At 37.1% G+C, this 23,287-nt stretch overlaps 3 protein-coding genes across 12 annotated transcripts in view; 2 read left to right on the forward strand and 1 right to left on the reverse strand.

Moving 5' to 3' along the window:
- The first annotated feature begins 270 nt into the window (after nt 1-270).
- Nucleotides 271-3,187, forward strand: LOC111432291 (ycf20-like protein). Of its 6 annotated transcripts, none has more exons than XM_023069127.1 (4): nt 271-454; nt 757-1,002; nt 1,477-1,959; nt 2,625-3,187. In XM_023069127.1, the coding sequence occupies exons 2-3, from the start codon at nt 833-835 to the stop codon at nt 1,922-1,924; spliced, it is 618 nt and encodes a 205-aa protein (XP_022924895.1). In that variant the 5' UTR covers nt 271-454; nt 757-832; the 3' UTR covers nt 1,925-1,959; nt 2,625-3,187. The 6 variants fall into 6 exon arrangements, with proteins under 6 accessions (XP_022924895.1, XP_022924910.1, XP_022924878.1 ...); XM_023069142.1 differs by lacking the exon at nt 2,625-3,187 and adding an exon at nt 2,146-2,617; XM_023069110.1 differs by lacking the exon at nt 2,625-3,187 and having other exon boundaries at nt 1,477-2,125.
- Nucleotides 3,188-4,056: 869 nt separating this feature from the next.
- On the reverse strand, nt 4,057-15,694 carry LOC111432238 (type II inositol polyphosphate 5-phosphatase 15-like). The gene is made up of 11 exons (XM_023069105.1): nt 14,734-15,694; nt 14,397-14,646; nt 12,810-13,602; nt 11,622-11,746; nt 10,387-10,471; nt 8,507-8,672; nt 8,369-8,409; nt 7,964-8,231; nt 7,478-7,601; nt 4,962-5,325; nt 4,057-4,839 (listed from the first exon to the last, which is right to left on the reverse strand). The coding sequence occupies exons 1-11, from the start codon at nt 15,563-15,565 to the stop codon at nt 4,483-4,485; spliced, it is 3,405 nt and encodes a 1,134-aa protein (XP_022924873.1). The 5' UTR covers nt 15,566-15,694; the 3' UTR covers nt 4,057-4,482.
- Nucleotides 15,695-17,841: 2,147 nt separating this feature from the next.
- LOC111432532 (zinc finger CCCH domain-containing protein 16) overlaps nt 17,842-23,287 on the forward strand; it is a 17,905-nt gene continuing 12,459 nt past the window's right edge. For 3 of the 5 annotated variants that reach the window (XM_023069479.1, XM_023069487.1, XM_023069471.1), the window contains exons 1-4: nt 17,844-18,000; nt 19,227-19,416; nt 21,051-21,142; nt 21,252-21,347. In XM_023069479.1, coding sequence (XP_022925247.1) covers nt 17,957-18,000; nt 19,227-19,416; nt 21,051-21,142; nt 21,252-21,347 — 422 coding nt within the window. In that variant the 5' untranslated portion in view covers nt 17,844-17,956. Of the gene's footprint in view, nt 18,001-18,771; nt 18,810-19,226; nt 19,417-21,050; nt 21,143-21,251; nt 21,348-23,287 lie in introns of all 5 variants that reach the window. The other 2 variants (XM_023069495.1, XM_023069463.1) reach the window with 2 other exon arrangements.

Below are 23,287 nucleotides of genomic sequence, written 5' to 3' on the forward strand. Positions count from 1 at the left end.
AAAAAAAAATTGGGTCAAATAAATTTGGAATTACAATTTCCAAAAAAGACAAATAATTAATTTTTTATTTTTTTAATTTTTGTGTCAAATTACAAGTTCACTTTGAATCCTTTTTAATTATGTGTCAGTGGATTTCGTAGATAAAATAAAATAAAATAATTAAATTAAGAAAAATAATTATCTAAAATTAAATAATATAATAAAATTATTGAAAAATATTTAATTTTTAGGCCTCTTTTTCTCTTATTAATATTATTGGTTAAGAAACAAAGAACGCTGTGTTCATTGTCTTTGCAACGAAACAGATTTTGTGAACAATTTCCTCCAATGGACAACGATTTTCGAGGATGAGGGTAACCACATCGCCCTTCGTTTGACGCATTTCGCCGCTAGGGTTTCGTCTCGGCGCTATCAATTCCAGCGGCATTTGAAGTTTCCGGCAAGAACTTTACTGGTAATTTTCTCGGTCTCGAAATTTCATTTGTATTTCTCTTGCCTGAATTTGTTGTGTGTTCTAATTCACTGCTGAAATACTTGCTTGAATGTTCCTCGAGCATCATAGGCCGACTAGACTGCAACTGTTTGATATTTCTCCTTTATCTCTTGCATTTCGGTTACACAAGTTTATACGAATGGGATGCACGATAGTGATCATATGTTGAATATCCTACGCATTGGTTTGAATTCTAAACATTGGATTTTAGATTTGTTGCAAAGTTGTAGATTGAACAATTTTGATTTGATTTTAATTTGTAGTACAGAGGCGGTCTCTTTTGATTCGAAGATTGTGTAATAAATGGCAATATCAGTATGCAGATAACCACCTGCTCGAATGGAAGCTATGATTATGCAGTCCAGATTATTGACAATAGCGAATTATATCTCCAAAGGATTATGTCTTACGTATATGCCTTGCCTAATCCATAACATGGGCTATGTGGCTATCCTTAATGGACACAATTCAACTCTTTGCTTGAAGTCTGCACCTTTTCCTCGCAAAAGGTAGATGTGGAATTTATAAACTTGTATCACGTGTTGTTAAGAGACCTATGCTATTCTTCTTGCATATATTTTCATTTTAGCTGGAGAACTATAGGTCCACAAGATCATGTCTTAATAGTATTGGATGAATGCTAATTTTGTTGAGCACAGAAGTTAAGCTGGAGAGGAATAGATTAGTAGCACGTCTAGAGAGGTTGAGAAATTTTGGGAGGGGATTTGGGGAGGTTGCTAGATTTAATGCATCTTGTGAGCGTCCATTCTTTTTTAATTACTAGTTTGGTCTCTTTCTTTTGGATTGAAGTCTCTTTCTGTAGTTAGTGTTAAGTCTCCTTTTGCGGGGTCGTTTGTTGTATGTCCTTGTACATTCTTTCATTTTTCTATATAAAAGTTTTTTTTTTTCTTATTTAAAAGAAGAAAAGTAAACTCCGTATCGTTGCTGTTATGAACATTTGGTTGTGATGTTACTTTTTACAGTTTCCGGACGAGTAGACATCTACAACAATTAGCCTTTGCATTAGACACAGGTGGGGTATCTAGTAACGGTGGGGGAGACAACCTTGATGATGGTAATGAGTCGAATCTGGGTCGTACTCGATTAGGCAGGCTAGTTAGCGCAGGTGCCAGACAGTTGCTGGAAAAACTAAACTCAGCTAGAAAGAACTTTCCTACAAAGATATTTTTGCTTCTTTTGGGTTTCTATACAGCCAATGCTCTTGCTACAATTCTTGGGCAGACGGGTGACTGGGATGTTTTGGTTGCTGGTGTGGTGGTTGCTGCCATTGAATGGATTGGTATACTCATGTACAAGAAGCCACCACCTCTATTAACTAGGAGGTTGAAATCATTAATAGTACTGATAAACTATTGGAAAGCCGGCGTATGCTTAGGCCTCTTCGTCGATGCGTTCAAATTGGGGAGTTGAAAGATGTTGCTTCCTGGTTTGAAATAAAACAAAAGGTAGTTCTTTTTATCTTAGAGGAAAGTTATTTTTGTACGAGGCACGAGTTCTTATTCCATCTTGTGTTACATTTGTAACTGTATAATCTTATAGATACCTATTATAGGATGTTTCTGTACTATGATCTTCTGCAATCTTCACATTTTTAGCAAGAAATTTTAGTAATTAATGCTTTTACTATTTAGAATGGGGAAAAGATGCTGCCTCCCTCCAGTTTGGACACGGGGATCATTGAATAAACGAAGTTGGTTTCCAAGTGCGAAACGGAAAACCTCTCTCATAGTGACAATCCCATGAAAAGAAATGACAATAGCAGCCTTTTTTCTGTCACCCAACCCAACAACATTATAGGGAATGTTTGAATTTGGTTTGTTGCTGTTCAAATATTTGGTCTTCCCACCCTCCTCTTCATCCATTACCTACTTCCCGACCCGATATGCAACTAGAGAAGATTTACAATGAAATTAGGCGGAGTAGTGATGAAGATGGTTGGCAATGGCAGTGAAGTTGGCCATTTCAGATGTAGAATGTATTTTGGATTTGAAATAGGTTGTTGATAGATGAACAGAGCCCATCGCTTTCCATTTTCTGTTTAAGAGAGGCAGGTGCTGCTGAAATCTCCTAATGTACCAGTTGCTATTGAATATTATAATTGCTTATACAGGGAAAAGTAGAGAAAGAAAGAAAGCAAAACAGGAAGAAGAAAAGTCATCTTAGCCAGGAGGATCTGAGAGCTCTCCAAACGTTCCTCTACAATAGGCTCCAACTTTGGAGACATTGAAGGCTTTTGATGGGCAATCAAGGGGGCTGGAGCTGCTTCAATCCAGGTTTTTCTGTGCTTAACCTCCATACTCTCACTATCTGAACAAAACCCTTTTGAGATTTGGGATGTGAATGGTTATAGAACTGTTGAGACAAATAAATGAATGAGTTGGTTATAGAGAAGAATGGTTCTGTTTATATATACATTATAAGAAAGGAAGGTTTTAGGGTAAAAATAGGAGCCTATAATTGTCTTGGGGGAGAATATTGGTGGTGGACATGAAAGCCAGGTGAGAATCTTTGCAAAGTTGCAATGATTTGAAAGTAATTCGTGTGGCTCTAAAGTTAAATTTAGTTATGTTCGTGATAACAGACCATTTCCATAATGTATTTGATTCATTTTTCTGGAATTCCTTTGTTTGGTTCGAGTTATAAAAGGAAAATGACACTAAAAATAGAAGATTACTTTATTTTTGTTCTCTCTTTTAAAACTAAGATTTCGTTACCCAAAAGAAGTTGGAAGTTTCAATTTTAAGCTAAAATTTAAAAATTATATATAAAAAGGTTTTTGTTTTTAACATCTTGTTAGAATAATAATTGAAATGAAAAGTTATTTTTCTTTCAAACTCACACATCTATGCATTTTCTCTCAACCTTTCCCTTCCAACTCCTTGGTGCATAAGCAGGCTCCTCTGTAGATTTTACCCAAGCTGATGACTAGTTGATATTCAAATTAGCGGGATTGAGTCTCACCCGAAGCTCGTTAATCTTAGTATCGTTCTCATTTTTTTTTTTTTCATGGTTTGATGAAATCATATGAACAATATTCATATCGGTCTCATTAGCATTCAGTTTCACCATGGAACAGTTGCGCAAAATTGAGGAATTTAATATTGTCCCTCAACCTATTTCAATGGGTCCTAAACGAGCTTGGAAGGACTTTGATCTACATTTTTTTGCTTTATCTTGGTGTAAACTCTCTTCTACTCACAAGGCAATAGGAGTTTGAGCTTATGTTGGGGAGAAGGAATGTTCACTTTTGGAATCCAAATTTGTGGACGTTTTTTTTTTTTGTCGTCAATTATATTCGTTTTATGCAACGGTTAACACGTCGAATGCTTACGATGATAGAGCCATCTTGTTGCATTTTCTGTTAGAGGACGAATGAAGATCTTGATCATATTCTTCGAAGTTGCGGTTTCGCTCGAGGCTTCTCTCTTTATATTATATTTGCCATTCGCAATCAAAAAGAAAAGATTTCAAGCTTTCATTCATATGTACACTTCTGCATTCAAACATGACAAACAATTCAAGAAGAATAAAATAATAAAATAAGAAGCATATTTTCAATTCGCTTAAAAAGTTTGTTCTTGCAAGGAACTTAAACTTGGGACACATCAAAACCAGTTCCACAAACACAGATGTTTCTGGGACATAACATTTAAGGAAGAGGAAATGAAACAGCCTCACCTACCCTCTACTGCTGTTTCTGTATACAATTTTAATCTACAGATTTGTGAATCTACTCATAAACAACCACCTGGAGATGGATCCGTCTGGAAATTGTGTACAGAATTTCAAGAAATGAACATGTTATTGGATGAACACTATTGACACAAATCAAAGCAGTAAGTTTTGATTCAAAACAGTAAGAGATACCTCAGGTATTATGTAAACCAAGATGCAGGTAGAATTGAGGCATGATATTTCCACACAATCTTGGATGAGTATTACCATGTTAAATCTGTCGAGGAACCGTCTTAAGGGGTATGCATGTTTCGTAGATGGTCAACCACATCGCTCGGCATGCTGAGACGTTGAATATCAGATCGATGAAGAACTTTTCCTTGATTTTGAGTAGAGTTATTGGTTTTGGACTCGGTTCCCTCCGTCTTGGGCGAAACACAATGGCGCACACGAATTCGATGATTCTTGGACTTACTAGAAAAGGTTCCATACACCTTAACAAGCAACATAACCTCTTTGTCTCTGGTAACTTCACACCATGAGTTTTGTGGTTGACCATCAACAAATCCTTCTGACATATGAGATTCCTCTAGACGAACTGATACCTCGACGATTTGATTCGGTTTGATGATTCCAGTTGCAGGAGAGACCTGTTACAACAGCAAGAAACAATCCATCGATATCATCGTTCGATGCAATGTTCAGTTTAGGAATGCAAAACTCAGGCAGACCAAATTATAAGTAGATGATTGAGGTAAATAAATGAAGTTACCTCGAGCCATCGTGGAAAGCCGAAAGAACCTCGAAAACTATAATGACCCGAAGCTTTCCCGTTCACTCGAATTGTAGACTGACCTTCACAAATTATTTTAAATAGAGCATCGCTATTCTCACATTTATTCGTAACACGTAGAAGAGATATATCATCGTTTTGAAGAAGTATGTTGTTTGTGCTGACAATAACTTCAGGAATCTTGCATGACACTTCCAGCATATGTTTAATTTTCTCATTTGAATGAAGAATTTCTCCGAACTCTTGTCTTCTTACAGACTCATGAACTCGAGCAATATTGATATCAAATAAACAGCGAACAGGCTTATGATCACTATCTACCACATCCATACAAGCCTCATACCTGTACAGGAAGGAATCAGTTCTTCAAACAGGAAGAAAAAAACTGTAATTTGACATCGGGGTATCGTTAGTAACGAAAACCATGTGGAATCATATTCCGCAATCAAATCTTTGTACTTCACAAAACCAGATTTGTAAGAAAAAAAAGTAATAGCATTCAAATTGAAGGGGCATGATTGGAGAAGAACCTGATAAGAAACATACTAACATCCATCTACAGAAGTATACGCTTTAGGTCAACATATATGTATGTCCCCTCACATAGCGCGAAGAGTAATTGATCAGATTCGTGGACGTTCCTACTACGAAACACTGGTAATACTCAAACTCATGCCTTATCGAGCATGTTATCCTATTTTTTATTTGGTTTATTCGGCAGCAGCAAATGCTCGTCGCAATATGGGTTTCATCGAAGCAGATTTAGTCATTAGTAAAGCGGAAGTCAACCAAAGTACTACAGTGAAAAAATTAAAACCTCTAGCTCGAGGGTGAAGTTATCCTATAAAACGACCCACTTGTTTCTTTCTCCTTTTGTACAAGTACAACCTATAGTATTATTAGCTACAGCATACCATACTACAAGGAAAGCATAGCAAACAAACACCAACGGAAGTAATAAAGCTAGCAGCAGCTACCTCACCAACAAATAAACAACAAATAAAGGATAATTCCTTCTTTCACCTCACTATGGAAGGTCAAGATTTCCAAGAAGGCCAAAGGAAGTTTGTAAAAAAGATTAATTTATTGCAAACTGGAACGACCTAGATCCACGGCTAGCAGATATTGTCCTCTTTGGGCTTCCCCTCAAGGCTTTAAAACGCATTTGCTAGGGGAAGGTTTCCACACCCTTATAAATGGTGGTTTGTTCTCCTCCTCAACCAATGTGGGACATCACAATCCACCCCCCTTCGGGGCCCAGCGTCCTCGCTGGCACTCTTTCCTTCCTCTCATCGATGTGGGACTGCCCCCAAATCCATCCCCTTTGGGGCCCAGCGTCCTTACTGGCACACTGCCTCATGTCTACTCCGAAGGAAAAACCCAAAGAGGACAATATCTGTTAGCGGTGGATAGCTAGACACCGGACGATGTGCCAGCCTTCTCCTTGTTCCCCGAAGGGGGGTTGACACGAGGCGGTGTGCCAATAAGGACGCTGGGCCCCAAAGGGGGTGGATTTGGGGGCGGTCCCACATCGATTGGAGGAAGAAAGAGTGCCAGCGAGAACGCTAGGCCTCGAAGGGGGTGGATTGTAATGTCCCACATTAGTTGGGGAGGAGAACAAACCACCATTTATAAGGGTGTGGAAACCTTCCCTTGGCAGACGCATTTTAAAGCCTTGAGGAGAAGCCCGAAAGGGAAAGCCCAAAGAGGACAATATCTGCTAGCAGTGGATCTGGGTCGTTACACAAACTATTAAGCCTAGTGATGATTTATTACAATTAAGATAGGTTCGTGATCTAAGCCCATAGAGACATTAAACCTCACCACTTCCCAATTCCTCATTGCACAACCGTTCCACCTCCCTAAAAATCCTATTGTTCATTTCAAACCAAACCCCCTGCAAAAGTGGCAAAGAAGCTAGTTTGTCAAAAGTTAGTACCCCGAAAAGTACAACCCAAGAGCGCGAGTGTAGCTGCCACAATTCTATGTCAAACATAACAAAACAAATCCAGCCACCGAACCCAACCTAGAGAGACTGGACAAAGTGACAGTCCCACAACAACTGATGAAGAGCCTCCAATTGGCTGAGAAGGAACAACATAGAGGAAGAATGTCTTTGGACCCGATCCATAGAGTTGACTCTCCCATGTACAACCCACTACACAAAAAAACGGAGGCAAAATGGGGCAGGGAAGGGACAGACAACAAACAAAAAAGAGAGTTGCCTGAATAATTTGGGGCCCCAACGTCTAACGCCTTTCTATCGGAAAAATGATGTGAAAAGCCCAAAGACAACGAGGAGAAAAAGGATTGGAGGATGATAAGATAGAAGCCACAAAATACAACTTCTTACTCGGGATACAATATAAATGAGGAAACAACACTCATAGGAGTTCCTCACCCACTTACCAAATCTTCTCAAAAGTAAACAGTTGAGCCCAAGCGTCTAATTCAATTGCTACATATAGAAAGAAAATTAAAATTGGATGACATACTGTGATACTGAAGCGACTACAGGACAGTCTAGGCTGCATCCAGATGCCAAAGATGATCGACTATCACGATATAGTATTCTGTCACACCAGGCAGGGACACGCTTCTTTTCCCCAGAATCATATCCTATTAAACAGGAAAAATAAAATTTGATATTAGAATCATCAGAAAAATCAAGTAACCTATATTGCAGGATAGAACAGAAACCCAGCTCCGATTATAATTGCCCCTCTTACTTCTTTCTTTCTTTTAAAATCAAGGAATCAATTTTTTGTATCGAAGCCATGTTTTGATCCTGGAACATGTAGACTTTCTCATTTTCTATTACTTGTGAGTAAGAAAGATTCAAGATGGTATGCATCTAAGAGCCTAAAAAGGGCGTAAGGAAACAATGAGAATCAGCAAATCCCTTTTTTCTTACTAGCAGTAATTAATTCTCAAGCAGCTTGCATCGATAATACTACCATTTAACGGCATCAAAAAGCTACCTGCCAATCCTTGTTGTTGCCTCTCAAATTTATATGTGGGAGGAAATGTAATAGCTGCTTCACGCATCCCTTGGAAGACATTTCCAGATTCCATCTCTGTACGGAGTTGATCCCTTTCTTTGAGCCAATCAAAGCTTCTTTGAGAAATAAAATCCCTAGCTTCATCATAAGATACACCGTCGAGCCGATAATTAAAATCACCGAGAAAAATGATCAGATCTGCCTCAGACAACTCAGGTGTCATTTCTGCAGAGGACCCACTAACAACCTGTGGAAGACACAACTCCTCATCATTTGCACCCCAGATAAAAGGAGCAAGAAACTTTCAGTACATCTTAGTTAAAAATTAGTAGAAAGTAATTTAAAAGAATGAATGGACCATGCTACAGTAAATTATACACATACATTTGAACTACGAGCTGACTGAGCAGTGGGTGAAGCACAAACTGCACAAGAAGGAGCAAAGGCAAACCAGGTCTTTAAACAAGTTAAGACAAATGCGTCAATAAGGAAAGTGCAAAAAGAAGAACCAATATACTCTACCAGCTGCAGTACTCGAAGGATTGGACGGCCGTTGGAAAGACATAGTGCGATATACATGATCAAAATCTGCGTTGCGACGGTTGACTGCTTCTAAATGTGCAGCAAAATGACAGTTAACAAAGCATAGCACCCGGTCGAACACTCGTATCCTTAAACCAACTGCCCCCTGGTCAAACAATCTTTAATTATGTTAAAGATTTACAATTATGAAATGTTATGGGCTATAAAACAAATGATAAGAAGCTATTGTTTCTGAAAGGGAGATGCCAAAACCCTTTTCAAGACTAATTTCAAATTCACCAATCAAATGTTGTAAATGAAAATACCACCAATATTAGAAGGCAGTCTCACATTTCACTAATCCGTAAACGAATACTCATCAAGAATTCCATTTGTAACAAGAACTGATATATTTTTCATCCGTTCAGATCTAAGGACTGAATAGTCTTGTACATGATTATGACATTTGAAATCTATCTTTTGTCAAAAAGTTACAAAAGATTCATATCTACACATGGTAATGACAAAATAGTTCTACATATGGTAATGACTGAAGATCGATTAATTTACGTCAATGACAATTACCAAGAATGTTATCGACGTGAATAATTCCATCAGGGAGTATCTTTTGGGAGGCACGGATGTTCTTCTAAAAGGATTGGAACTTTTTTGAGTTAGGGGATCTTTGATTGTATAGGGGTCACTTAGGTATTCCTACTAAAATCTTACATTGTAACTTTTGAATTTTGCTTTTTGTTTATAAATATCTCATTCTTTTGTTGCAAAATTTATTGAAGTATTAATGTAATTAAATTTACCAAAACTCATTAGCTTAAGCTTTTGGGTTGGATCCGTGATTTAACATATGGAAAGTCATTTCTTCCACAATTATATTGACTTCCATTTGTTGGCCTTCTACAAATTTCCAAACCCACAAGTGAAGGGAATGTTAAGTGTTATTGTAATTAAATTTAACACCCATGATCTTTCATAAACGTTTCAAAACTATCTTTACGGTAGAAAATTTGTTAGAAGTTGACCAAAAAGTTGGTAGAACACTACTCTTTTAGAGGAAACATGACTCATTCTAGTCACCACCACGTCATTTTGAGGCAGTGTCTTGTTGACTTTTCATTCAATATTCTAATTGATTTCTAGTAGCTTTGAAACGTTTATTAAAGGTCAGAGCTGATATTGTCTTTTGATAATATTGTAACTTTTGAAATTAAGAGTATTTTTTAGTTCAAATAATTTTTTTTCCCCTGTAATCTACCCAGAAAAGGACATTTCCTCAAGTGTATGCAAGTCATCCTTAAATCAGTATTACCTGTTGCTTGTTCAACAACTCCACAGTCAATGTTTTAGTTCTTAACAGTGAAACAAATATTTGTGCATTATCAAGGTTCAAATTCTACCTTGTTTTTTTTATTTTGTAATGGTAAAAATCCAATCTTTCATTGAAAAAAAAATGAACAAACACACGGGCATCTAAAAAAAATCCCATAAAAGGAAGGGGCTTCAAACAAGTAAAATAAAACTTGAGGAATAATTACACAATAACTACATCACTAAGCCTCACGGAGAACATAAAATCTAGCAAGGAACCACACATCCCCTCACAACCATTCTAAAGATCCTGCTTGCTACAAAATCTTTCACTTCTCCCGAAATGGAAAATGGAGAAGGAATTTATCGATTAGTAATTTAACATATATGTACACTGAATAACAAAGGTATTCATGCGAATTTCCCTCCTATTGCTCATCAAACTGTTTTACTTAGTAAATAACCATAATGTTTTTGGAAATACAACGTACAAAATGTGGCAAAAAACAATGCTGGAAGATACGGTACAATTTGAATAAAGAAACAAGATATACCTTATTACCAATTGCGCGTCCAAAGCCACATGGAACTGCTGCAGCATCCACATCCCCCACATGAGCTCGGATGTTACTTCTAACCCTGAACAATTGAATTCGTATTATGGACCATCTGGAAGAGATAAATTAAGCAAAAGACCTACCCTTACAGAATAAACACCGCTTCGAAAAACCATTTTTCTAGGCTATATTATATTACAATATCTCTTAAGAGCAAATATTGTATAAGAAAAAGAACAGGAAAAAAAAAATAGCTCTAATTCAGGGGAAAAAGAATCCTGAGTGAAGGTGAGGACTTTAACTATAGAAATTCAAATGCCTGAGTGATAAAAACAAAAACAGTTACTGACGATGAGAGCAAACAAGAGAACAAAAATAATCATTTTAACTAAGAACTCAATAGCCTTCTACTCCTTACAAAATTGTTATGTTTCTTTCAAGCAGAGATTTGGTTTATCCCAAGAAAAGTAAACGTTTTCATTTGAATTGCCCATTGGGTGGTCTTAATATGATGAACAGAGTGAAAAACGAAGTGTCCTTCAGTACCTTTGTCTCCTACAATTTCTGTTCTGTGGTTTTTTTGGCAGGAGAAGATCAATCGCATTTGTTTTTCAATGTTGCTACAGTAGCTAATTCTAAAGATCCTCAATATTTCTTGGATCTTAGATAGAAGATCAAAGGAAAACTTTTTCCAAATACCGAGTGGTGTGAGGATGGAAAACAATACTAGGTTGCTGTGAGCGATGCAGTAAAAGATATACCCTATTTGGTTTGAAAGAAACCAACAGATACAGTGGTTAGATTGGTGAGCAAGATTCGTGAGACGCTTTGGGATGACCATTTTCAGTCGAATGCAAAGAGTGGGCCTCTCGATACATTCTGTCTTTGTTCTATTATTTTTACTTTTCTAAGGATTCTTTATCAAGTTGTCTACTATTTATTATCGTAATGTATTCAACTCTAGTAGGAGATATATCATGCTTCCATTGGGAGTTGTGATTTTTCTCTAATTGTTCTAAGTGAAATCTTTTCAAATACAAATTAAATGTAGCAGAATCCCAATTGGCAAAGGAATATTAGAACGAAGAGAGAATCCTAAGTATTTGAAAGACCACTCGTACATCCAGTCCAAGAAGATCAATAAAAATTATTTTCCTAATTAAAAGAAAACAGTAACATTAGAAAATAAAATAAAGGTTATTAAATAAGTGCGGGGCTGATCAACTACAAACCATGTTGCTATAAGCAAGCCTGCCAACTGCCTAGAACCAACACGATGAAAAGTTGATCCTTCATCCAGTGTTTTTCCTATCATATCCAACCACCATTGGCCAAGAGAACTCCCCTCGAGTCCCACCTGCGTTAAGAAGGAAAGAAATGCAGATAAATGGCATGTCATTTTTTAATCAATTTGACAAACTACTTCATTTGAATTTGACAAAAGAAGTTAATACTTGAGTTGGTATTATGCACTAATTATTGATGATTTTTATCTTCATATGTATGGAAAGGACTAGTCTGCATAATCTTGTTTTGAGGCTACAAAAGGAAATATTATCGTCTACCTCCTTTTTAGTACTCACCAGATTTCTACTGAAAGAACCTTTGTTCAATATAGAAGGGAGAATGTATTTACTTGAATTAGGTGCTAGGTACTTCTATTAATCTAATCAATTATTTTGTACACAGGCCTCAGAGGGATTCTATCTTATGGAAGCTGAACCTTCTAATATTTCCAACAAATTTCTTTTTACCCTTTTCTTGATTCTAACTTCTAGGAATGATTTGGATGCAATTGCTACTACATGTACATTGTATACCATTGCATGTCTATATAACTATCATTGTTTATAGAAGTCTGAATAACTTGTCCTTTTAACATGCAGAAGTGTTCATGCTTGTTTTAAGATCTTATGATGAAGAAAACTACTAGAGGAAAGTGTGAACCTGAAAGTAAATGATGAAGAACATTAAAATGATGAAATTGGAGGTCTTTATGTCTTACAAGTTCTTATGTAGCTTTCATGATTGCTTTTTGATATTATTCGATATTATTGACTGTTTTAACTTTGAAGATGATACTCTATTCGATATTATTGACTGGAAATGATGCTACCCATGCTCAACTGCCGAAATTTTTTTTTGCTCTCCAACCAAGAAAAACAAGAAGTAACTTGAACTCCAAGAATGACGAACGAAGCAATAGCCTCTAGCTAAGGGGAAAAAAAAACAAGAAATAACTTGAATTCCATGAATGCCAAAAGAAGCAACAGCCTCAAGCTAAGGAGTATGTAGTTTTTCTTTTCATTTAGAAATAATAGAACATGCAGATAACTTTCTTGAGGTTCATTTATTAGTTTTCGGAAAGTTGAGATATAACGAAAAGAAAGATTTGTACGTTTTATAATGAAGGAACTCACAGTTTCTTTAGCTGCTGACATTGCTAGAAAACCAGCTCCCATTTCAACTTCCTGCAACCCAACAACAACAATGCCAACATCTGTGACAACAGAACCCAGCCAAGAAATGAGAGAGTCATGAGATGCTTTTTCCTGTCCGACATTCCATGTGCCAGTGAATATTTTTAAGTTTTCCATTCTTGTATACAAGAATTCTTTTGCAGCCAACTCCGAGCGTAGTATGCCGTCAAGGGGTCCTGGAGAAGTAACATTCCACCCACGGATACCACCATGATTTGCCAGGGTAAATATGTAACCAGATCCAGCACACATTTCAATCACAGCACAGCTATGAGCCACCCATCCTCCAATAAGGTTACCTTTGAGGTCCAATACCTGTACAGTACCACTGGCATAACCCACCCATATTCGTGATCCAAAAGAACAAAAACATTGGACAGCATGAGAATGATAAGTGTAATCTAGCAAACGATTTCCATATTTATCCCACTGAACAAGTGAGCCACTTGTACATCCAGTCCATATCATACCATCTACTGTTATCACTAATGCTTCAGTTCTCCGATTATCATCTCCAAAGGCTCCCTTCACAGCAGCTCGGCGAACAGCATCAGCTGCTCCCATTATAGCATTACGTGACCGCTGAAAAAAACCAAAGGCACTTTGTGTCTTCTCTTTCTTTGGAAAAGAAACAGACTCCAACGTAAAATCTTGGACAGGTGTCATATCAACTCGGTTCTCCAGCTGACCATCAGTATTGAACACTTTCAATAGCTCCCTTGTGCGAGCATCCCTTGAAAAGTGGAAACAATAAATAACTAAAATCCACATATTAAAAGGCAATGACTCTTGAAAGTATCCTTTTAGCTACTCAGAAGCAAGTTACAACTACAGCACAAAGAAAACAGGATATTGAAGAGAACTTTTACCCATGGACATGCAGGAACTTATGTGTTTAGGACGTGCTCCAACTGCACGTAACCTTAAAAAGTTCGTACTATGTCGAATGAATGGAAGACAAATTTTTGTAGTGTTTTGGGCAAGGGTTCTCTCTACCTGGCCCCAAGGCGGTTGTGAGACCTCCAACACTTGGAGGGATGAAAAGGGGATCAACCACTAGAAAAGTTTTTGTGAGGGTGATGTACGGTCTGTGTCGGCGTGAGGGTAGTCTAAAATGGAAGTCTCTTTTTTAGGAAGGGTTTCTTGTCATTTTGTAAAAGATCAGTGTTCTAAGGTTAGAGCAAGATTACCAACCCTCTCGAATTGGCTGGGAGAAAGAGCTTTGTTCTCGAATAATCATTGTTCTTACCTTGTCTCTTGTATATAATTCTCATGGCTTCTTATAAATACAAGGTCAAATAAAATCAAATGTATTGTAAATCAAAAAACAAGACAAGACTTTTCATTGATGAAACGAATTGAGGTCAATGTTGCATATAACAAAGGGACTTGATTATATAAGTTCCTAATCAATACACCTTATATTTAGATGGAAAGATTCATCTACTAAAGAAAATCAATCCACCAAATGCAACAACAAAAAAGAGTAAGCAATCTTATGTAACGATCACATGAGTACAAACGTACCAGAGCGCAAAAGAGAGGTCACTGGCACTCCAGACTTTGGCAGTAGAGTCATCAGATAACAAGTACTTAACATCCCAAGTGAATGTGTTACTGAATCCAACACTGATTTGAGTCCTAAGATCAATATAGGATCTTTCCACCAACAAAGAAGCCATAGGACTTTCTTCCGCTGTCAGGGAGAGAGCCTTCTCAATAGCTTCCCATGGCCACACCTTCAAAGCACCTCCCTCGGAACCTGACCAAAGATCACCTAAGAGAAAGAAAGCAAAACCAAAGCAGTCAACAAAAAAGAAGCAAAACCCACCAAGCTTAGACAATCACAAGAGATTATATATACCATAAGATGTCATTACAAGCGAAAAAACAGGACCACGATGAGCTTGCCAAGACAACGCTTCTGCAAAATGACCATTTGAATTCAAACTTTGAATATCCATCCTCCAGCATCTAATCCGACCATCCTTGTGGCCACTCCAAACTAACCGATTTCCCTCATCAGCAACCAAACAAAGAGTAGGAGACGTCCACACTGACTCGCGAAATGGCGCCGTTTCTTCATCACCATTCCTCACAGCCGTGTCTTCTGCCGCAGCATACAAATCCTTGAAATTCCAAAACCGGACACCAAATTCACTACCAGCCCACAATTGGGACTCGCTGCTGGAAATAGTCCTCAAAAAGCACCCGATCTGCGTCTCTCTCAAAGGATGCGGCCTCACTTCAAGACTAGGCGGCCGATGAGGGTGAACAGCAGCACGCACCGCAAGCCTAAAAATCCCAGTTCCTCCGCCCCGCCCAACGAATTCAGGAAGAGAAGAACGACTCACATCATAATCCGAACCCAGAATATTACCATCATGATTACTAAACGAAACAGATTGAGATGAAAGCTTCCGGTCTAGAAATTGCAGCATATAATCCAATCGTCTGGTGGTGGACTCAACGGAATTGGAAGAGACACCGTCATTTTCATTATCGGAGGAAGACGAACTGGAATCGAAGAATTGGGTGCGGTAATTACTGGTAGAATCGTCGCGATTCGAGTACTCAAACCCATAATTGATGTGATTAAGGTTTTGGGTATACGAATTGGTGAAGGGAGATGGAGTATGATCACCATCACCGCCGCCATCGTCGTCGCCAAGGTCGATAAGAGGTGGCGGCTCCATGGGGATCCAGCTAGAAAATTGAAGCAAATCAGAAACAAATCAGAAACAAATCAGAAAAAAAGAGACCCAAATGAATAAAAGAGAGAATAATGTAAGCACCAAATAACAGAAACAGCAAAAATTGGAAGATGACAAGCAAGAGAGAGGGGAACCGTTTTGAGTCAGCCTCATCATTGGCCTCTCGAGGTACTGTTTGGTGCTCGTGGCATAACCCTTTGGTTAAAATCATCGAATTAAATAATATTAATTATTTACTCATTTTTTAAAAATATTATTATTTTTTTATTAGGATAAATTTATTGATATTATAAATTTTTTTTAATAAACCTTTTTTTTAAATTAAAATTTAACACTTTTTAAAAAATTATATTAAATAAAAAAAACTATAATATCCACACAAAAAAATTGTTTAAAAACATTAAATGTTTACATTTTTAATATATAAAATATAATTCACAAAAAACTATTATAGCTTTTAATAGCCTCATCGAGCTAGTTTGATGGGTTGATCCAAATATGACCTAAATAAGACGGACTTGTCTAACTTTTAAAATGGTGATTTGTATCCAATTAAATAATAATGGGTTAGGTCGGATGAGTTGGTCAAACTTTGTGTGAGGTCACATAACGGTTGGAGATGTGAACGAAGCATTTCTTGTAAAAGTGTGGACACATTTTTCTAGGAGACGTGTCTCAAAACGTTAAGGGGAAGTCCATAAGAAAAAGTCTAAAGAGAACAATATTTGTTAGTGGTGGGCTTAGATGTTACAAATGGTATCGTAACCCGACATTAGGTGGTGTGCCGGAGAGGACATGGATTCCTAAAAGGGGTGGATTGTGAGATTTCACATGGACAGAACAAAGCATTTTTTATAAAGGTGTGGAAACCTAGAAAGCGTAGAAGTAAAAGCTCAAAAAGAACAATATTTGCTAACAGTGACAGTTGACTTGGGCCGTTACATTTTGACTTTAGACCAATATTATATCGAACTTAAATTGAGCTAAGCTTATCGGGTTGACTTTTGATTTTCATGTGAGAGAGATATCGTTACATTTTGCGTTGACTTCTAGAGTTTGGTTGATTTTTTCAAGAACTTTCGCTTTGATGGGACAAACAAAATACCACAAGAAAAAGCACTTTTCTCCTCGAGTGGTTTCTCATAGTCTCTTTCACAGTGGAAACTTTTTATTCGTGGAATACCACGTAGAAAATCAATCATAGAAAACAGGGTCATCGTTGTTTGACAATAACAAACGTGTGATGCAGCAAATGTCGTTAAACAACAATGTGATATATTGATAGGAATCTAAACGTGCGACGTTGAAAGATAACTTCCCTTTACTTACATTGAACCAGATATATTCCATCGATGCAAGGTGATCAACATATGCTCTTTAAAGCTACTCTCAGCTTTGCTCGTACCCAGGCACTTGACTTTCGAGCTATTACACTCATCTGGGTTTCTTAAATAGATAATTTGAATGCTCTCAAAGTAAGAACCACTTAATTTTGGACACAAAATGACTTGTAATTCTACCGGTAATCGACTTACTCGAAGAGTCTCGAATAGAAGAGTCTCTTAATCCGTTCAAGTTTCTCGATAACCTATCCCATCAATCACTATATGAAGGTAATAGCAAGACAAGATGATTATCATCTCCGAGATAATGCCATGCCAATATGTTCACCTTCTCCCGACAAAGGCCATGCCATAATCTTCCTATAATCAATCAATTATATCTCTAAGTCAAATGAGTGGTACCCCACAAAGCCATGGTACCCAACAAGGCATGTCCTTGATGTCCCTCAGATCCTCCCAACTCTTCACACATGCCTCTCTCCTATAAGTGCACCAATCTCTCTCGCGTCCCTTGATGAAATCTTAGTCTAACGATGTCCCACCTAACTCTTTACGTGGTCAAATCACTCACGTTTTAAAGCTCGGTATTCAAATTTTTCACGTTACGCTAAGTTGCTACTGAAGAACTCGTGTTGTAGTATGAGTTGCAATGTTTCAGTGAAAGTATTTGACGATAGATCATTTTGGTAGTTGATTTTACGTTTTTAAAAGTATTAATTTTATGTAGAATTAGGAATTTTATTTAAAAGGGGCAAAATAGTAATTTCACCCTCAGATTAAAAACATTACAAAGTTCATTAATACTAATTTATTTGTCTAATTTTTACAATTAATCTAGATAAAAGGTAAAATTATTTTTCTTTTGAAGGAGTACATGGTAATTTCACACCCTCAAAAGCTTTATACTAGTTTGTTCGTCTCATTTCTGGCCATTGCCCCACCGCCGGGTGCATATTACTAAGAGAAGACTCGCCGCCAAGGAGAAATTGAGCGCGGAGCAAAAGCTTGAGCCGAAGGACAGAGAGAAATCATGCATTACAAGAAAGAACCCTGCAGAAATTTTCAGCGTGGCAGGTATGGTGGATTTTCTACCTATTTTCGTCTGTTTAGTGCTATTTCATCGCTATATTCGACAATTTTATCTTATGTTCTGCTTCTTTGATTGTTTGTAATCGCTAATTTGAGCTAAGACTTCGGAACACTGTATCGTTAAGAGATTCCTATACGAATCTGCTGAAGATTATGAGATTTTTGATAGTTTGGTTCGAGGTAGTAGGATGAATTAAGTGGGATTTTATGCTCTTTCTGAGATTTAGTGGAGTGTACCAGGGCTTGGATTTTAATCCATTTACTTCAGTAGTTAATAGTGGTGATATTTGCGAGAAGAGAGTTCTCATCTTCGTGGAATCTTGGTTGGGCGAAGAGGAATTCAGGGAAGTAAGATATTTTCAGTTCTCAAGTTTGTTGATTTGACTATAAAATGTGCGGTTTTATTTTTCGTTTTGAAATTTTTCTTCCATATGTCCAAATTTAATGCATTATGCTTGGAAAATCGATAATTTTTCTTGGATAGCACATCCATGTTTGTTGATATAGCTTAAGCTTTTTCAATGGTTTGATATGCATTGGTTGTGCTACACCAATGTCTCATATTTGCTCATTTAAGATTTGTTGGGAGGAGTTACACTTCAAGATTAAGAGATTCTTGAAATTGGTAGTTTCAGCTATCGTGCCAGTTTTTTTTTTAATTGGAAGTCTGCGTTTTAGGAACACTTTGCGTTGCCTCATAGCTGAAATCAATAGTTCTTAGCTCTTAGTTTAGTAGTCTTTTTACTTCCATGTCAGGTGGAAGGATGTCTTTTCCTCGGACATTCTTTTGTAAGGTATATTTTCATATTTTCACATGTTACTATGTTATTATATTTTAATAAACAACTGTTCCTTAACTTTACATGAATCTTTTTGTTGCATCGTGATGTAATCTTGATGTTTAGTTCTCTGATTGAAGTAGATACCTTTTCTTATATACTTTTAAACTTCGAAAATATATTATTAGACCTTAATGACCTAACTAAAAGAAGAGAATGGAAGTATCTATTAGATTAGGACATGATTATTCTTTAAATGGCTTACTGTTAGGATCACTTTTTTTTTTTGTTTTTTTTGTTTTGGTTCTCTCATTCCCAGGTTTCTCATCCCCAACTGAACGATATCATGTTTTATCCAAGTTCGATTTTTTGTAGCCTTTATTTATATTTATGTGCTGCTTTGTGCTTAATGTCTAATCTGCACTATTTCAGTTGTCAATATGGTGAAAGGTGCAAGTTTCTCCACGTCACTCAGCAACCACAGAAACCGAGTAACTTTGGCTCTGGGATGCAAACAAGTTCACAGCAACAGCAAAAACCTAATCCCTTTGGATTTGGAGTTCATAGTACTGGTCAATCTAAAGCAGCTGTTGATTCTGGATCCAAACAAAACCAATATAAGGTCACCTTTCATTTTTGAGACCTTATGCTCATATATGTTTGAAGTTGTTAGCAGCATGGCTTTTTTCATCATAAACCTCAATAATGTCTATCTGAGGAGTTAGAGTTCCTCCACATAAAAGAAATTTTTATTACATGAAAGAATGCCAATATACAGATATGCAACACAAGGTCCATTTAAAGACTTAATTATGTTAGACCAACACTAAGCTGAGTAGCACGAACAAGGAGATTAGACTTGGACATCACGGCGTGTCAATTAGAAAAGTAGGAGCAGGAGTAGGACATGTTGGGGATGCATTTTTAAAAAAAAGAATATATGTCTGTATATCGATAAATTAATACTTTAAAATAGATAAAACATGTAAATTCAACATAAAAAAAAAATAAGTGTGCTTGTAGCAGAGAGCTACAGGATCTCCTCTCGTGATCTCTTTTCGTCTTTCATAGGGTTTTTAGGGTTGGGTTAAATTTTATGGTTGATCATAAGTGGTGGATTGGGTTGGGCAATGAGCTAGGTGATTATTATTGTTATTGTTTATAATTTTTTAAAACAAGAAACAAACTTTTCATTGATTGATGAAAAGATAGAAAAAAATGTTCAGGCAACATTGTCCAGAGGGAGAAAAATATAAGAAAGCAGAAGTACAGCGAACAAGGACATAAGAATGCATCCCAGTGAAGAAAAATATTGTTGAAAGCACAATTATCAAATAAGGAAGACAATGAACACCAACGAGAGCACTATCCCACGCATGTATTTAGGTTGATGTATCCGCATGTTCCCCATGTGTCGAGACATGTCCAATGTACGCCTTTAATGTGTTGTAGATATCTGTGTCCGATATGGACACTTTCAAAAGGAGTGTATGTACTTTGTAGATGCTGACTATAGCCTGAGGTATATTATTATTTGAGCAAGAAATAGGACTTTTCATCAACGAAAAAGTTAATAGGAGTACAAAGTACAAGGTCTACAAAGAGTTGACAGAGAAGGAAATGAAAATGAAGGGAAACTAAAGACCAAGACTACGAAAAAGCCTTCCAACCAGCATAAATACAAAACAATGAATAGGCATAAAAAACTTGAGACAGTGAACACCAACAAGACTTTGATCTTGATGAGTTCAAAACGATCTTCTTAATTAAGAAACTTGTCTTCAAAGGTTCTTTGTTTTATTTCAATTTCAAACCAAAGATCCGATTTTGAGGTTTATTATTATATTTTATCTCTGTTTGGCCTCTTTCTTTATAGTTAATTTTATCTTGGCTCGTTGTCTTGGGTGGTGTTTATTAGGTCCTTGTGTATTCTTTCATTTTTTCCATGAAGTTTTTTCTTTTTCTTTTTCCCACAAAAAAAGTGCTTAAGCCGCACCCACCCACAATATCTTTTGTAACCAGATAAGAGCTACTACTAAACCTCCTAAGGTGCTACAATAGGAAAAATTCTTGTTATCTTATGGCCTCGGAAGAGAATACTTCTCTAGCCTTCTCTTTGAGGGGTTAGAAAGGCCCTCAAAGAGAAGGCTATAATATATATTATATCCCCCCCACCCCCCACCCCCTGTTCTTTTCGAACTTCTTATGTACTGAGATAAATTCATAATTTTGATCCATTACTTCTTTTTTCATTAGCTATATGATAACAAATGGACTCGTTCTTCCACACCTACTGGAAATGCTCCTTCTCGAAAACCAGACAATCAGCCCGCATCAGCTAATCACATGTGTGTGTCCAATCCTCTGGTCATCAGATTATATTTCCCTCTGTTTGTTGCTGTTTAGTCATAAATGTCAATCACTTAAAAATGGAATTGAAAATTCGTGTATATGAAGATGCACAGATGGGGAGTCTTGCAAGCGCCAAATTGCTGAAGATTTTCAAAATGAGAGGCCATTATGGAAACTGACATGCTATGGCCACAGTAAAAGGTATGCTCACATTTGGACTTGTCAATATGCTAAAATTTTATTCTGAATCCGTTGCAGTTGATGTTTACTTATTTTTTATTGAAGTCGGTGTCATATCAGTTTTTTTTATTTTTTTTATTTTTTTATTTTTTATTTTTTTTATTGAAAACTGAAACTTGTAGTTCCTGTTTAATGACATTTATTTGACAACTGCATCTAAAGATTGACTCTTTGGTTATTCTTTTTAAGATTCCCTTGGCTTTGGATAAAACTCGAAGAGCTTATACTGGTATCCTTACAACTTGTGTTAGTGTATTTATTCACATGAATTTTGAGTTATTTGCTTTTGTTGTACCACCCCTTTGCTCCTTTCCTTTTTGTTATCGTTGCATGTGCCTTTGTGGTTTGTTTGTCAAATGTTTAGTTGTTGGGAGACTAGAGGCTCTGAGTTGGTAGAGACAACATCCAAGTAAACCATCTCAATGTTCCTTTTTCTCTAATTAAGGCTCATCAAGTTAACGATTTGGTAGATGTGGTGAGACTCTGGCCTTCAAACCAATCAAAGTCTTCTAGAGTCGGCATCAATATCAGGGATGATGGTGTGAGTTACCTAGCTCATTTTATGGCTGTTCTACAGGACTGTGGCCTTTCTCCTGGTCATGCCCCTGGGCAGAAGACCAGATGGTTCTGAATTTCAAACCTTATGAAGACCGTGGTTCAAATAGATTGGACCCTGTTGAAGACTATTTTTCAAATAGATTGGCTAAGTTGAAAAGACTGACGTGACCTAGAGGATGTAAATGGACCCTTGCAAATGTTACTTATCCATTTTTTATTTATGAAGAAAGATTGTGAGGAGGCTGGAAAGGTTATTAGAAATTTCTTCTGGAGAGGCACTAGAATGGAGGAAGATGTAATCTGGTTAATAGTGAAGTATCCTCCCTGCCAATTTCCAAGGGTGGTCTTAGTGCTGGGAACCTTCGAGCTAGAAAATGGCCCTTCTCGCTCAAGGGAGATGGTGATTCATGAATCCAATAAAAATAAAAATAAAAAATAAAAAATAAAAAATAATAAAAAAAATAAAAAATAAAAAGAAAGAAAAAAGAAAAAAAAAGCTTGTTTGGAGAAGCCTGCAAATACGAGCTTGCTCCTAATGGATGGTTCCCTCCCTCCAAGGGACAGTACAGACTTTTCAAGGCTTTATGCGAGGATGGATGGATTCTCAAGTTTAGGAGAGACCTGGTGGATGCTGAAATTGAAGAATGGGCTGCTTTTGCAAATCTTCTCTCTTCTTTTTCTTCTGATGCGGCAGGATAGAAAGAAGCGCTCCCTCGAAAGGAGTGCTACGTTCAGTGTGAGAACTTTGGTGCGAAAATTAACTATTGAGCAAGCTGTCCTCAGTTGCTTCTTTGTGAATCTTATATGGAAAGCAAAGTGCCGTAGAACATGAAGGTTTCATGTAAATTTTTGCTCTTTAGAGGCTGAACTCAGTTGTTTCTTTGTGAATCTTATATGGAAAGCAAAGTGCCGTAGAACATGAAGGTTTCATGTAAATTTTTGCTCTTTAGAGGCTGAACTCGTGTTGTAAAATCCAAAAAAGATGATTACGGCGTTGTCTCCTTGCTGGTGTGTGATGTGTAGAAATGATGAGGAATATCAATATTAACTTCCTTTTGCGGCCTTACGTTGGCATGAGCCTTTCAAGATTTTCAACATTTGGTGTGTCTTCCCTAAGATGGTTGGAGATCATGGTTTAGACAAGAGGACTCCAGTTGGGATTTTTTTGGGGTCATCGTAGATTTTTTTTGCTTCTACATGGTGTACTTGTTAAGGGTTTTTCTAACTATGAATTTATATGAATCTTTGCCTATAAGGAGCCTATTTCGTAATTCCTTTGTGGTAGGGACTATCCCATATCCCGTTCTTTGTTTGCATGTTTCTTACCCGCCCCCCCCCCCCCC

Source organism: Cucurbita moschata, unplaced genomic scaffold, assembly GCF_002738365.1.
Source record: "Cucurbita moschata cultivar Rifu unplaced genomic scaffold, Cmos_1.0 Cmo_Scf00003, whole genome shotgun sequence".
In the NCBI taxonomy this organism is placed as follows: Eukaryota; Viridiplantae; Streptophyta; class Magnoliopsida; order Cucurbitales; family Cucurbitaceae; genus Cucurbita; species Cucurbita moschata.

Excerpts from the sequence above, each read along its gene's own strand:
- LOC111432291 (XM_023069127.1), top strand. The coding sequence starts at position 833 with ATGGAAGCTATGATTATGCAGTCCAGATTATTGACAATAGCGAATTAT. Across the intron at positions 1,003-1,476 it reads GCACCTTTTCCTCGCAAAAG|TTTCCGGACGAGTAGACATC; the intron begins GTAGATGTGGAA and ends TACTTTTTACAG.
- LOC111432238 (XM_023069105.1), bottom strand. The coding sequence starts at position 15,565 with ATGGAGCCGCCACCTCTTATCGACCTTGGCGACGACGATGGCGGCGGT. Across the intron at positions 14,647-14,733 it reads GCTTGTAATGACATCTTATG|GTGATCTTTGGTCAGGTTCC; the intron begins GTATATATAATC and ends TCTTTCTCTTAG. Across the intron at positions 4,840-4,961 it reads GCTTTCCACGATGGCTCGAG|GTCTCTCCTGCAACTGGAAT; the intron begins GTAACTTCATTT and ends CTGTTGTAACAG.